The following is a 15573-nucleotide window of genomic DNA, read 5'->3' on the forward strand; positions in this document are numbered from 1 at the left end:
TTGGGATAACCCCTAAGGTCAGTAGTTTATGATTTTGCATTTAACTCAATTTTGTCTATTTTGGTAAATTTTGGTATTTTGTCACCTAATTGCATAATTAGTGCGAATTAGGGTTTTAGACGTTTCCTAATCATCTTAGGGTTTTACTTTCTCAGTATTTATATGTTTTATAACCGTCAAAGGGAAAGGAGATTAGTAATAAAATATTGACTTTTGTCAAATTCTTTCTCTGGTAGATTCTAGTTTATCACCTTGTGGATTCAAGGAACCCCTTGTGGATTCGAGGTTTGCTACGCAAACTAACAGTTTAGTTTCTGTTGCATCAAAAGAGTATCATGTGTGCTTTCTTCAAGCTTCCGCGACGTTAACAGATAATGCATAATATGTAGTGTAGATAAGTTTGAGTCTTTGAAATAAAATTAAAAATCTCTAAAAAAAATAAATAGAAGTAGAGAAAGCTAACAACAATAACAAAAGAGTAAATTTGCATTACTAAAAGAAGCACAACAACATGATTATAAGAACAAAAAAATAATGATAAAAGCTTACCTGAATATCAAAATAGGGTCGGATCACGCGCAGTACACCTACACTGAATCATTTGTTATAAAGAAAACTGCATTAAAAAAAGATTGAGAGAAATAAGGTGAGCAAGCCAATCTACTCATGCCAAGCAGCTAACTTCGAGACAACTAAGGGCAAACTTCAAGTTAGAACTAATGGTTAGCAATAATGGTATGTTCCCCAGGGGGATTTTTTTTCCTATGCTTGCTGGCTAAACAAAGTTGGCATTGAGATTAAAAAAAAAAAAAAAAAGGATTTAATTTCTTCAAGAATTAAGATTGAAAGATGATAGAGAGAGAATTTTCTTATTTTCTACCTTTTGTTATTAGAGATATATATAGTCTCTCTTTGAAAATTTCAAGTAATGAACATTAGATTTTATTAATGAACTAATCTAAGTGCCCATTTGATTCTGTTTTTTGGGACCCAAAACATGTGTTTGCCAACCCAAAACACGTGTTTGGTAAAATTTTAAAACTATGCTTTTCAGTCCCATAAACACAATTTTTTGTGTTTTCGCATTCCAACCCAAGAGATGCGATTTCAAATTGCACAGAATACCATTGAGATATTTTTTTCCTTTATCTCCAAATTACCCTTTATTTTCTCATGCACTCCACAAAATACACACAGAAAACTAAAAAGACAAACACAGAGAATCATAGCGACAGAAAACTAAACCTCCACTGCCAATTTCACTCTCAACAACCCGAAATGAATCTTTCGACATGGCTAAGGTTGAGTAATGATAAGGAGCTCTAATGCACCAATCTAGCTTCAATTCCTATTTGATTTTGGGTTTACACAGAGAGAGAGAGAGAGAGAGAGAGAGGTGTTGAAGATTTTGGGTGAAATTAAGAGAAATTACCTTAGGTCTCAATGCTTTTCAATTGGAAGATAGGAGGTTAGGAATCTGAGAGGAGTTGCTTGTTTTTCGTAGAAGACACGTGTGAGTAGTGGAATTTAATGAAAAAGAAAAGAATAAAGAAGATCAAGGTGGAGAAGTGTGTGGCAATGGCTGACTATGTGGAGGAAAATAAAGAAAGAAGATAAAAGGTGAAGGGTTGGTTGTAATTATGGCTAAGAAAAAACAAAAATAAAAAATAAAAAATGGAAGAAATGTGTTGGGTTGGGTGTGGGGACAAGGGTGTGAATAAAATTTATAAAAATATGAAGAAAAAAAAATGTAAGTCGTATGAAAAATATAATAAATTATATTAGAATAATGCTATGTTCACAATATTTTTCAACAAATTTTAGGTAGTACGTTATTATTATGTATTCTATTACCAAAAAAAAATTAAAATTAAAAGAGTCACAAGAAGCCATTAATAATCTTCTAAAAATAAAAAGATTCACTTTTTGACAGATTTTACTAAACACTCTAATTTTTCTTTAAAAAATTCTTTTTTTTAAAAAAAACCTAATTTTATACTGTACTTTTTAAAACCACCACTTTTTTCAAAAAGCACGGTTTCAAAAAGATGAACGAAACTCACCCTAATATTAATTGAGAATTTAATTTTATTAAGATTTTTTTTTTTCAACTTGATCTCTTGAAGTGTTTTGGGATACTGTGGGTCCTTGATTTCCTCTCCTCGTGTTGTTTATTCAACTACAAAATATTCTTTTTTTTTTTTTTTTTGAGGTAAATAGGTAGAAACTTTTATTCAGTAAAAACATTGTAAGTACAAGGGAAGTATATGCCCTGTTTTCAAGTCCGAGAAACAGGGGATAAAAGGAAACATAATAAAAAACTCCACTATTGCTACGTAGCAGTCAGCCCTTCATAAGCTTCACTGTTGACTCTCGGCCTCTCTGTTCTGCTGCTGTGCCTGCATAAATCTCTGATATTCTTGCAAGAATCCGGTAGCCCCCCTCAGTATGTCTCTTGGATGGAGTTGGATCCGTTCAAAGTAATATTTGTTTCTTGCGTTCCAGATTGCCCACGCTATGACTGCCCACTTCTCCACATCATGCTCTTCTAATTTACTCACCATCCTTTGGAGAAGCATAAAGAAATCACCTTCTGTATTGGGGCATTTCTGAATTCTTCCACTACAGAGAGCCCATACGTTCCTTGCTAGGGGGCATTCCCACAAAAGGTGTCCAACTGATTCAGGCTTCTGGCAGCACATACCACACATGGGGTCTACCTGCACTCTTCTCCTGTTTAAGTTCTCTCTGGTTGGCAATATATTTGAGCATGCCCTCCAGAGGAACATACGGACCTTTGGTGGCACGTTCAACCGCCACACCTTCCTCCAGCTTGATTCGTCTCTTCTGGCTTCTGAGTGCTCACTCCGAACAATGTCCCTCATCCGTATAGCTAGCTTATAGGCAGACTTCACCGAGAAAGCACCTGATTTTGTCTCCTTCCATATCAGGGTGTCTCGGCTTCCATCCTGTGGCAGTGCAGTATCCAGAATCTCCATCCTTGTCCTGTGTGCAAAGAGGTTGAAAACTTTCTCCCTATCCCATTGTTTCGTATGCCCGTCTATCAGGTCCTCAACCATCATCCCCTGCTGTTGTTCACCCAGAAAATCCGGTTCATGAGATAGCCAGTTGTGTGTACTGACACCGATAGTTCGACCATCTCCCACCTTCCACTTGGACCCTCTCCGTATGATGTTTCTTGCTGCAAGTAAGCTTCTCCATACATAGGATGGATTATTTCCCAACTCAGCATCCATGAAAGAGCAGTTTGGGAAATACCTTGATTTGTACACCCGATAGAACAGTGAGTGTGTGTTATGGATAAGTCGCCATGCTTGTTTTGCTAGCAAGGCTAAATTGAAAGCTTGTATGTCTCGAAACCCCATCCCTCCTCTTGCTTTTGGGCTGCACAGCTTTTCCCAATTGATCCAATGAATTTTCTTTTCATCCTTCGTCTGGCCCCACCAATATTTAGCTATTGTGGAGTTTAGAGTGTCACATAAGGCATTTGGGATTTTGAAAATTCCCATGGTGTATGCGGGGATGGCTTGGGCCACCGTTTTGATGAGTATCTCCCTTCCAGCCTTTGAAATAAATTTCTCCTTCCACCCCATCACTTTCTTTGTAATTTTCTCTTGTAAGCCTCTGAAAGTGTTGACCTTTGATCTTCCACCGGTCATGGGCAAGCCTAGGTATGGTTCACAATCTTCCATAATTCTGCCCCCTAATAGTGCCTGTATTTCTGCCTTAACCGAATCCCTTGTATTTCTGCTAAAGAAGATGGAAGTTTTGTGACTATTTATAGCTTGTCCTGAAGCAGTTGCATACCTCCCAAGAATATCTAGAAGGTGTTGCCCCTCCTCCCTTGTGGCTTGGCAAAAAATAAAACTATCGTCTGCAAACAACAAGTGAGAGATGCATACTCCATTTTTACAAGATAAAATCCCATGTAGGTGTTTTGTCTCCACAGCCTTTCGTATAAGGGAAGAAAGGCCCTCCGCACATAGTAAAAATAGATAGGGAGATAGTGGGTCTCCTTGTTTTAAGCCCCTTGAAGGTGAGATATACCCCTTTGGTTCTCCATTAATGAGCACCGAGTATGTTGCTGTATGAACTGTCTCCATAGCCATTTGCACCCACCTTCCATCAAACCCCAATTTTAGCATGATTTGCCGAAGGAAAGACCACTCAACCCGGTCATAGGCTTTGCTGATATCCAGCTTGATTGCCATCTGCCCTTTCTTTCCTGTTCTTTTATTCCTCATCCTGTGTAACACCTCAAAAGCTACAGTTGTATTATCAGTTATCAATCGGTTTGGAACAAAAGCACTTTGTGAATCCGATATTACATTGGGCAGAATTAATTTCAAGCGATTTGCTATCACTTTAGAGACAATTCTGGATACAACATTTCCTAGACTAATAGGCCGGTAATCAGATACATTTTTTGGCTCATTTATTTTTGGAATAAGGACAATGTGTGTGTAATTCATCTTATGCAGAAAATGGCCTGAATGTAGAACAGATAAAATAGCACTCGTGACATCATCACCTACTACATGCCAGAATTTTTGGAAAAAGAAAGGAGACATACCATCGGGACCTGGAGACTTTGAGGGGTGCATGCTGAACAAAGCCTTTCTAACCTCTTCTGGTGTGTAGGGCTGAAGGAGTGCATGGTTCATATCTGGATGGACCACCTTATCCACCGAGTCCAAGACCGACTCCAAATTTGTTGGGTTTGATGTTGTGAATAAATTCTGAAAATACTTTTCAGCCAATCTGGCTATGTCAGCATCCGATGTACACCATTGTTCATGCTCATCAAGGAATCCCTGGATATGGTTCTTTCTTCTTCGTTGGCTGGCTCTCTGATGAAAGTATCTTGTATTTTTGTCTCCTGCAAGTAGCCAAATAGCCCTAGATCGCTGCCTCCAAAACATTTCATCTTTTAAGAGCAAACAATTAATCTCATCCCGAACTTTGTGAATCTGGTCTTGGTTTTCGGCTAGGTTCATAGAGGTTAGTGCTTCCAATTCAGTGTACTTCGATTCAATTTGCTCCTTAGAATTGCCTAAAGTTCGGCTCCACCTCACCAAGGCCATGCGGCAAGCTTTTATTTTTTCAAATAATTGGTACATAGGACTACCCGTGAGGTTCACTCCCTCCCATGCCTCACGGATCACCCCCTCACAAGCTGGATCCGAAGCCCACCTTTCTTCAAACCTCTTTGGCTTTCGTCTTCTACTTGTAACCTGTGTGACTTCCTGTGTTTTAATTAAGATTGGCTCATGATCGGAGTATGCCGCATGAAGATGATGCACTCTTGCAAAAGGATAAATCTCCCTCCATTTAGTGTTTGCACATGCCCGGTCCAACCTCTCTTGAACAAAAGCCCTTCCCGGTCTCCCATTCCTCCAGGTAAATATGTTCCCAATGAAACCAAGATCACTCAACCCACAGTGTAATAGTGCTTGTCTAAAATCCTCCATTGGTCTGTGTGGTCGTGGGAGGCACCCTTGCTTTTCTTCTGATGACAGTATCTCATTGTAGTCACCCACACACAGCCACGGCATGGAGTCTCTAGAGTGCAGATGCCTTAATAGTTCCCAAGACTCATGTTTTCGATGTGCCTCCGGTCTTCCATAGAAACCTGTTATTCTCCAAGGTGTAGGTTGATTATTCATGATTCGAGCGTCTATATGATTCAAAGAAAAAGTTTGCACGTGTAAATCAACACCTGCCTTCCACATCATTGCGAGTCCACCCGCTCTATGGACACATGGGACTGCTAGCATAGAAGCATAGTGTAAATCTGCTTGAATAAGTTTCATCTCATCAACTGTCTGTTTTGTCTCCATAAGAAACAAAATATCGGGAGCCTTTTCTCTCACCAAATGAGAGAGTACAGTTCCTGCACGAAGGTTCCCAAGCCCCCGGCAGTTCCAGCTTAGGACGATCATTGTGCTCGGCGGGGCTGAATTTCAGCCTCCACCGTTTTGCTTTCAACAGTTTTTGCCACTGCCCTTGACTTTTTCCTTGCCCCATCCTGTGCTTCCCCCTCATGAGATCTTTTCTTCCCTGTTTCTATTGTTCCCGTGGGTGGTGTAGTGTTTGTTGAGTCAACCCTAGGAATTTTAGTCCACTTAGGAGTCTTTGGTCGTGGGGCTGGAAGTGTAGCACATGGTGCCCCCTCAGAAACGTGTGGAACTAGGGTTTCACTTTGAGAATTAATTCCTGAGTTTCCCATATTGCCCACGTACATTATTGGAATGTTAATAAACTCCTCCGCATTCACTCCCACGTTTTTCTCCTTCCTTTTTAATTCCTTGCCGTTAGGAAACTCTTTATTATCCGAGTTTCCTTCTATCATAACTCCTGGAATTATTTCCTCCATAAAATCCTGAGTAATATTCCCCATAACTGTTTGTTTGACCTTGCCATGACTGTTTTGTGCAGTGAAAGCCTTTATTGAGTCCGTTACCCCTTCATTAATGTCCCTAGCCTTGCTTGTAACGGACCCAATAGGATCTACAACCGGTGACTTAGTCGTCCGTGGAGGTTGGTGGTCTGTTGGCTGCCGGCGTGGTGGGCTTGGTGTCTCCTTTCGTGACTGCTCTCTCTGCCTTCGAAACCCAGCCCGTAGCCAATCTCCATAGGACAGCTCTTCACCCTCTCTGCCAATGGACGCTGAACACACCCTTGCTTCATGCCCCAACAGACCACACCGAAAACATAACCCCAGCAGCCTTTCATATTGAAAAGCCACCCACACCGTATCTCCCTCCGGGCTAAGGACTGGCGCCCCACGGCGAATCGGTTTGTCCAGCGGCATGTCGACTCTGATATGTAGGAACTTAGCTTGGTCTGCTGCCATGGCTTTGCAGTCTACCTCAATGACTCTCCCAACTCCCCTTCCAATGTCTCTCCCCGCTTCCTCATTGATCAAGTCGAAAGGCAATCCCCATACTTGCACCCAAATGGGAAGTGTTTCAAAACTCACCGAGAAGGCAGTCATTCCCTTTTCCCACCTTCGCAACAGTAGGATGTGATTTTCGAAACTCCAGGGTCCGTTATTCAGAACCCACTTCAGTTGGCTCTCCATTGCAAACTTAAATTGGAACAGCCCATCCCCCACCTCTGTAATCGTCATATCCTTCCCCATCTTCCATACTGTCCTGAGAAGGTTTTTTGCAGCTCTAAAATTTATGTTTTTAGTCGTATGGAATCTTCCCACTAGACTAAGTGAACAGTCCTCTAATGTTTTCTCCCGATTTTCTGCACGTACTGTAATCACCTCGCCTTCATCTGCTGTCAACTTAATCTTTTGTAAACGTGCAATAAACTCCGAGTCCATGTTGAGAAAAGAAAAGTAAGAAAGGATGATGAAAGACAAAGCCTACACCTAGCAGTGGAGGAGAGTTTTGTTTCTGTGGCCCACACTGTAGGATAGGAAGAAGAAAGTCTCACTCTACGTGAGAAAGAAAACTCCTACCAAGAGGAGAAGAAAAAGTCTGTTCCCATAACTACAAAATATTCTTACTAGAACGGGGTATATTTAGTAATTAGTAATGATGTATTTCTAAACAAATTAAAAAAAAAAAGGGGCATTGGGCTAATGGTGGACATGCCTTCTTGGATGCTTGGCTGTATACTTGAGCACAACAAATTAGTGATCTATTAATGTTTACAACTTAAGATCTATTGGTTTAACTTTTTTTTTTTTTTTTTAGTTCTAGTTAGTTCAATTGGTAAAGTCTGTAATAGTTGAATAAGAGATTTGGGGTTCAATCTCTACCTACACTAAAAACCGATTATTGTCGTGGTCTGATGATAAAGAGCACAATCATTAGAAGCGGACATCATAGATTAAGATTCTTTAAAAAAAAAAAATAGAAAAAAAAAACTATATTATTTAAAAAAAAAAAAACCAAAAAAAAAAAAAAAAAAAACAAAACAAAACAAAACGTTAGGAGGTGAACAAGGGCCCAACATGTTACAGCAAGGCCCTGACCTAGAGTTGGGCCTCAAACCCCTTCCTGTTTGTACTTAGTCATCTTTTCAAAGTACTCCATACTATGGAAATGGTAGAGAGGTGGCCTTCGCTAGATTTACACTTCATCACATATCGAAAAAGACTATGTACTAATTTGTTACAAAAATTAAATTAAAACAGGGCTACTCTTGGGACAGCCATTTTCTTCCCCTGTCTGCTGATGTTGGATGGGCTAACTCATCTTTTTTCCATGTGATGTAATTCACCAAATGAAATAGTGATGACTTTTTCTTTAGGTGTATATTGTTAACTTGTTTTGGTTTCGTCTCCTAAAGCTTGTAATTTTCCATATGTGCCAAACCAGTAGTGCAATATGAAAACAAAATATCATTAATATAGAGCATTGGATAGATTCTTTCATTGGTTGAACAATAGCCCATGGATTGTTTCTGTAATTCAAGGCACATGCACCAACCTCATTTTTGATCTATTTGGAGTAATGATCTTCTTAGAATTAGTAATCTAGGTATGTAAATATTATGTTTGTTGACGTGTAATAGGTTGTGGACTTTAGGCCCACTTTGTTTACTTGTACAGCACACACTCTGCCTCCTATATACACTCATATATATTTTATTATTTGAGAAATACAATAATATTCATTTAGTATTTCGAACATGGTATCAAAGCCACCTTCCCATAGCCATGGTTTTCTATCATTACGGTGTATTAACAGCAATCTTTGTCTTCCTCAGTATTTCTTAGCATTGTTGCCATAAAAACTCTCTGGTATAGTCATGTCATTATTAGAAATTGCATCAACACTGCAAGACTATTTACTTCCTCAAATCACTATCACAGAGCCAAACTTCATTCAAGGGATCTTCTCGACCTTATCAAATTTCAAGGTTTCATCTAGAAATTCCATCTTGAGTTTGAGAGGAGGTGTTAGAGATATATTAACTCATTAGCATAAGCCCAAACCTAATTCTACTTTGTGTGCAAGCCAAGTCCCCTACTTGTACTAGAAGTTCATTAGTCTAAGATTTACTCTATTATATATATATACATGTTATGGTTCATTATAACACATGATTTATACTACGCTTTAATATATTATTGATGTAGCCCTTTAAGGTTTTCTCTGTGGATGTAAGTTGTTAGGCTAAACCACATAACTCTCGTGTGTTATTTTATTCTACACTTTATGCTTTTGCTTCCGCATCCATACTAGCATATTCAACATGGTGTATCAATGCTAATATTTAACATGGTATTAGAGTCACTACTTTAATCCTCTGGTGTGCCGCTCTTAAGCAGTCTTGTCCTCTTAGGTGTCATCCACTACAACCAAGGTTGTCAAAATTAGGATCTTACATAGGATTGTTAAAGGTAGGTGGGATCGTAAATCGTAGGATCAGATCATGAATCGTAAAATCCTACATATTTTTAGATTTAAAGCAAAAAACACATTGATAATAACTTGGTAAGTTGAATAATCACGTAAATTATACATTCATCCATAAAAAATAAAAAATAAAAAACAAAAAATAAAAAAATAAAAAAAAAAACTAAGATTTACATCATATGATGTAATTTGCATGTCATATATCTCAAAGTCTATACTAACGAAACAAATATATTTTTGTTTTGACCCAATGTGAAAGTTCAAAAAACGTGTACAAAACACCTTTGAACGTTTAGACCCCCAAAATACAACTTAACCAATTCAAGCAATATGTCAAACAACTAGTGTGCGGAAACTTAACACATGCTATAATATGAAATTGGTTATAAACTATCTAAGCCATAACAAAATAAAATCCACAGCAGATAAATATAAAGGCAAAGATAAAGAGGAAGGAAGATGGAAACACAAAGACAACACGCGATGTGTTATCGAAGAGGAAACCGAAGTCCTCGGCGAAAAACCTCTCCGCCGCCCTCCAAGCGGTAATCAATCCACTAGAAAATACAGTTGGGATACAAGGATAGCAATAGACCCTCCAAGCCTAATCTACCCAGTGCACCTAAGCCCTCCAAGCTTCTTGCTTCAACGAGGTTGCGCCGAACCTTTTTCTTTTCTAGCTTTCCGGATTCTGCTACTAGACCGTAGCATCAACCAATGAAGATTGGCTCCTTCCTAACTGCTTCCCAGAAATCCAAACAACTGTCTCACAGTGAAGATGATGGTGAGAACCAGGTTTGGTATAATGCCTCTCAAGGATTTGACAATAGAGAGGAAGAGAGTTGAGGAATTTGAAGAGAATCTAAGGTAGAGATTGTGGGTGAAGCAATCTGGTTTTTCTTTAGGGTTTCTCTTTCAATCGTGGGTAAAAGGGGTATTTATACTGGAGTGGGAGAGGAATGTGAAACGTCAGGTTTTACAAAACAGGGGTGGCTCGCGGCTTGACCTCGCGGCTTGACCAAGTCGCGAGATCCAGTCGCGAGTTAACCGTATGGCCAATTGTCCTGTTTTGTCCTGTAGTGCTCCAGCTAGCATGACTGTTCATCTTCCAGCATGCTTGGCACGTGTGCTGCTTCTGGCGGCTTGCAGCCGCGAGTCCACCCGCGAGTCCCAGCCGCGAGTCTCTGTTTTCTTGCACACTCTTGAGCAAACTTCACTCTATCTCACTCACTACCCTTACAACAAACCCACCTAAATACAGGGTTACTAAATGCTGAATTACAAGCAAATTTGGCACGGAATAAAGCCAATTAGATGGTTGAATAAATTCAACCTTACAATCTCCCCCTTTGGCTATTCCGTGAGAAAACCCTAAAACAGACTCTAGACTTAACATGTGAGTTGGGAACAGTTGAACAAAACTCACTCACACCTAACTCTAGAAGCTGTGAAGCACTTGAATCATATGAACATAATACTCCTGAAACACAACAATACACCATGATCATTGTAAGCAGAAAATTATAAATGCATATGAAACAGGCAATAATTTGATCAAGCTAAGATGGAGTTAAAAAAACAAACCATGGCTAGATCAACCAAGTGAACACCACAAGGTAGTGATCACAGTGCTCATTCACACTTGGAATGAACACAAGGACATACAAGTTAACAAGCACAAGGCAAGACACTTGTATGCTCAACACTCAACCAATGCATAACACACAAGGCATATGCATCTAGGAACAATCCTACAAGGGCACAAGAGTGACAGTACATAAACCAAAATGCAGAACATTTAGATTAAAGTACTGATTTCAACATAGCATAAAGGCTGCACTAAGCAAAGTACATACCATAAAGCCTACAAACTATGCATAAAACATTAACCCTAAAAGCTTACAAAAGCACATGGGTACAAAACAAAAGCATTCTGAATAACATCATCAAAATATATTAAAGTTTAAACCAAGAGTATAAGTTAAGAGTTAGAAACAGCTATACACCAAAATACCCAAAAACATAAGCATATATAAACAAAGTTTCTGAATTTGATAACTTTGACAACTCCCCCTCAACACATTACTCCCCCTTAGGATTTGCTTTTCTGCTTTACATCATCAATGACATAATTTCTCCCCCTTTTTGACCGAAATGGCCAAAGGGTCACTGGTCATGCTGAGTTGTGAAGCTGTCAAGTTTTGCAGACAGGACATCAATCTGGTCTTGCATGGCTCTCATCCTGTCAGAGTGCTCAGTTTAAACTGCCATGATCCCATCAAGTCTTTCCAGAATGATTTGGAAAGCATCTGGATGTGTATCTGCAGAAGTTGAAGCTCTGTGTCTTTTGCCACTCCTCCTAGGTGTAGAGGTTGATGCATGTCCTGCTGCCTCTGCTTCAGTCTCCATTGGGACACCCTCTCCTTCATCACCTTCATCTTCTTCTCCTGGAAGCCTAACACTTATCCTTTTGCAGGTAAGCTTGTTAATTGCAGAGGGTGTGGACATGGGACTGATGTCTTGAGGGATTGGAACACCCTTCCTTCTAAAAATCCTCATTAGCAAACTGGGAAATATCAATTTAGGCCTAGAGGTTGTTCTTGTCTCATCCACAATGGTGTCATATATATGGGAACTTATGTCTATGAAATTCTTTTCTTTGAGATCCATCAGAAAAACAGCTCTAACACAATTGATTGTAGTCAATTTCTTAATGGGATAGAGGTTAAACATCATGATTATTGTTAGACACCTCATATCCACTGGAAAGGCAGTGGTATTCAAACATTTCCCTTCTCTCTGCCCACCTATCCTTTGTTGAACAGTTTCAATAGAAACACTTCTATCCTTGTAATTGACAAATTCCTCATCATCTAATCCTTCAAGCCCTAATGCATCATCTATGACATGAGCATCCAAAACGAATTCTTTACCTCTCACCCAGCAACTTAATTCATTCTCCTTTATCACAGCATTTGAGTAAAATTCCCTAATTAGGGGTTCACACACAACAGGGAAACCACTCAGAAGCTTTTCCCATCCTCTTCCTTCAAAACAGCTGGGAATAAAGGTTTGTCTTAAGTCCTCTAAATCTACAAATCTTTCTTGAATGATTCCTGCATTCAAGAAGTTATCCTTGTATCTCTGAAAGTCCTCCATTTTTAATCTTTTGTCAGCCTTCTTTGCAGTAGATTTCTTCTTCTGAGGTGAGGGAGCCATCTGTGAACAATCAGAAAAGGCCACAACAGCATAGAACAATATATGTGCAGAACCAGTCAGTACCATGTAATTAACAAAGAGATATCATTCATACAAATTAACTTTGAGCACTGAAACAATAAGCTACTTAATCAAACACATGGATAGACCAAGCCTAAGATAGGAAACACATGAACAACATGGAGAAAACTATCCTAAAGGTAGATATATGTCATTGAGACATATAATGAAAAAAATGACATGACACACAATCAGAATTTTGAGACTAACAGAAGCTCCCAACAGATTAACACAATAAAACATGCATATTTAGCACAGTAAAACTCACAACCTCAAAATGAACAAATAGAAACAACTCAACAGCTCAAAGTTCAGATTAAAATAAAAGAAACACTTAGCTAAGCACAAGATGAAGAGCAATAAGGAAACAACTAAGATCACATCAAATACTAGCAGCAACATTCGCAAGCTAAGCATGAACAAGGAGTAAAAACCGAAACACAAACCCATTTCTAAATCACAAACATATGCGAAAAATCAAAGGGAAAAGCACAAAATCAAGTATAAAAGGGTGCAAAACTGAAAACCCATACCTGTAACTTGACGATTTTGAGCTACAAGAATGCAACAATGGAGATTGGAAATGGGAGCACGGAGTGTTTGGGAGGGAGATAGTTTAGAGAGAAGATGAACAGTTCCAAAAGTTCGAGGGAAAAACTGAAAAGAGGTTTAAAAACTGCTCCTGTTTCTGCAAAACACGCGATTTTCGCGACTTGATTAAGTCGCCACACAGTCGCCAGATCAAGCCGCCAAAGCACTCAAGAACAAAAATTTGAAAATTTTTCTAAGTGTTTTTCGCGACTGGAAGGTCTACCCGCGAGTGAGTCGCGAGCTAAACCGCGAAAATCTCTGAGTGAACCTCGCGACTGGACCTTCCACTCAAGAACAAGTCGCCAAAAATGACCAGCGAAGATGCGACTGAGGCTCGCGACTTGACATACCCGCGACTGAGCCGCCAAAACAGGGCAAAACTGTATTTTTGAAATTTTCAGATTTTTCAAACAAAATACTTTCCAAAAACACCTAAAACATTCAAAAATCTTTTTGTGCTTGAATTAACAAAGATTGAGCATGTGAAAACACATTTCATCAAGTACAATCACACAAATGAATATGGCATTTAATGAACATAAACTTGTGTGTTGTGTGTGGATATCAACAATGAGATAGTCCTTCGTCTAATGTGAAACTTCAATGATCGATTCAACCAAGGCATACACAATTAGCACTAGATCATGTGACCTATCTCAATTATAGAAATATGTATATATGACCTCCCACACAACTTGATAACATAACTTGGAGCTATACATTTTACTCCACTTTTAGTCATAACATTTGATCTTTTTGATCTTTTTGAGGCAATCATCTCTCATTGTGAGAGTGATATTTGACATTTCACTTTAATGATCAAGCCTTTGGCTTTTTGAATAAACAATCACTTTAATATAAGGTCGCTTACCCTTTTTCCTAGTCGAATACTAGAATGTGCGACAGGCTTTTGCAGCTCAATATCTCTTTTCATTTGGAGATTTACATTTGGTGAGCTCTTTTTAGCAAAACAAAAATAAAGAGTGGGAAGATATATAGACACAAGTCTATGCATGTCTCAAGATCAACATAACCATTCACTAATCATTCATGACAAGTTTGAAGATCTATTTACAACAATCACATAGATTTCAAGATTTTTCCCACAGTGATATGAGTGCATGAAAACAAGTAATGCTCGAAAATGCACAAAGCCATTAGCACAAAGGTACAAAGCAAAACAAGTTTTAAGACAAAACTCAACAAAGTCAATCAAGCTTTTTGATTTTCTAATTTTTATGTGATTTTTGGATTTTTGAAACAAGAAACAAAAAGATTGATAAAACAAAATTAAAAATATTCACAAGTAGACAAGCAAACAACCAACATCAAAAACAGCAAACAAACCAAACAAACAATATCGCAAAGCATAGGAAGTATTAATGCATGGACATGTTGTAATGCTTATGCATGAGTACCCTTTTTCACCCACACGTCACTTGCGTTTGGGGTGATTTCCTTATTGGATTGGGTACGAGAGTTAGGGCTTTCAAACCTTCGTGAGAAGCTTTCCAAGCAGTTGGTGAATGCACCAATCATCTTCATCACGTTCATCATTTCGGGATCTCCATTTTGATCTCTAGATTGATCACCTGCCCAAATTCTCCTATCATTTCTGGATCCTCCTGACCTTTGAGGAGTTGCACTGTTCTTTGCTCTCAGCTTTTGGCAATTTGGTCGAGTATGCCCTTGAAGTCCGCAATAATGGCACACATAAGTTCCTCTAGGACCTCTTTATGGTCGTGGACGTGACCTGGCACGAGATTCAGACCTGCCCACAGACTGATTACAGGGATTCAGCATCCGTTGGTTCACCACATTCTTCTTCTCCTCCACCTCGAGCTTCTCACCAGTAAGGTCAGCTACAACTGGATCTTTGGCCTTTACAAACTTCACTTCTTTAGTGATATTTCCAGATGAACTACTTCCTCCGGTATATCCCAATCCGGATTTGTCTGAAAAGCTCTTTTGAGATGATATAACATCATCTAGCTTCTTGGTGGTGACCCTCTCTATTTTAGCATTCACTTGAACAACCTCATTCTCAAGAAATCTCACTTTTGTGTAAGCTTCGAACAACTCACCATTCAGTGTTTCTATCTCACATTTGGCCTTCCTATATCGGATTAGGAGACTTTTGTAGTCCTCCTCAGCCTTCTTCATTTTTCTAACAGCAGCCTTGGCTACCCTTGTATACTCACCCGACTTCTCTAAGAGTGAGTTATAATTCTTTTGAAGATTCACTGTGCTTTCATCTTCTTCAGCATCCGATTCTTCAACAATTCCTAGTGATTCATCA

At 39.0% G+C, this 15573-nt stretch overlaps 1 protein-coding gene across 1 annotated transcript; it reads right to left on the reverse strand.

The window, feature by feature from the left end:
- Positions 1-2360: 2360 nt before the first annotated feature.
- Positions 2361-5963, reverse strand: LOC126696263 (uncharacterized). The gene has a single exon (XM_050393031.1). It carries the CDS (start codon positions 5961-5963, stop codon positions 2361-2363), a length of 3603 nt encoding a protein of 1200 aa, XP_050248988.1.
- Positions 5964-15573: the final 9610 nt, after the last annotated feature.

Source organism: Quercus robur, chromosome 8, assembly GCF_932294415.1.
Source record: "Quercus robur chromosome 8, dhQueRobu3.1, whole genome shotgun sequence".
NCBI classification, from domain to species: Eukaryota; Viridiplantae; Streptophyta; class Magnoliopsida; order Fagales; family Fagaceae; genus Quercus; species Quercus robur.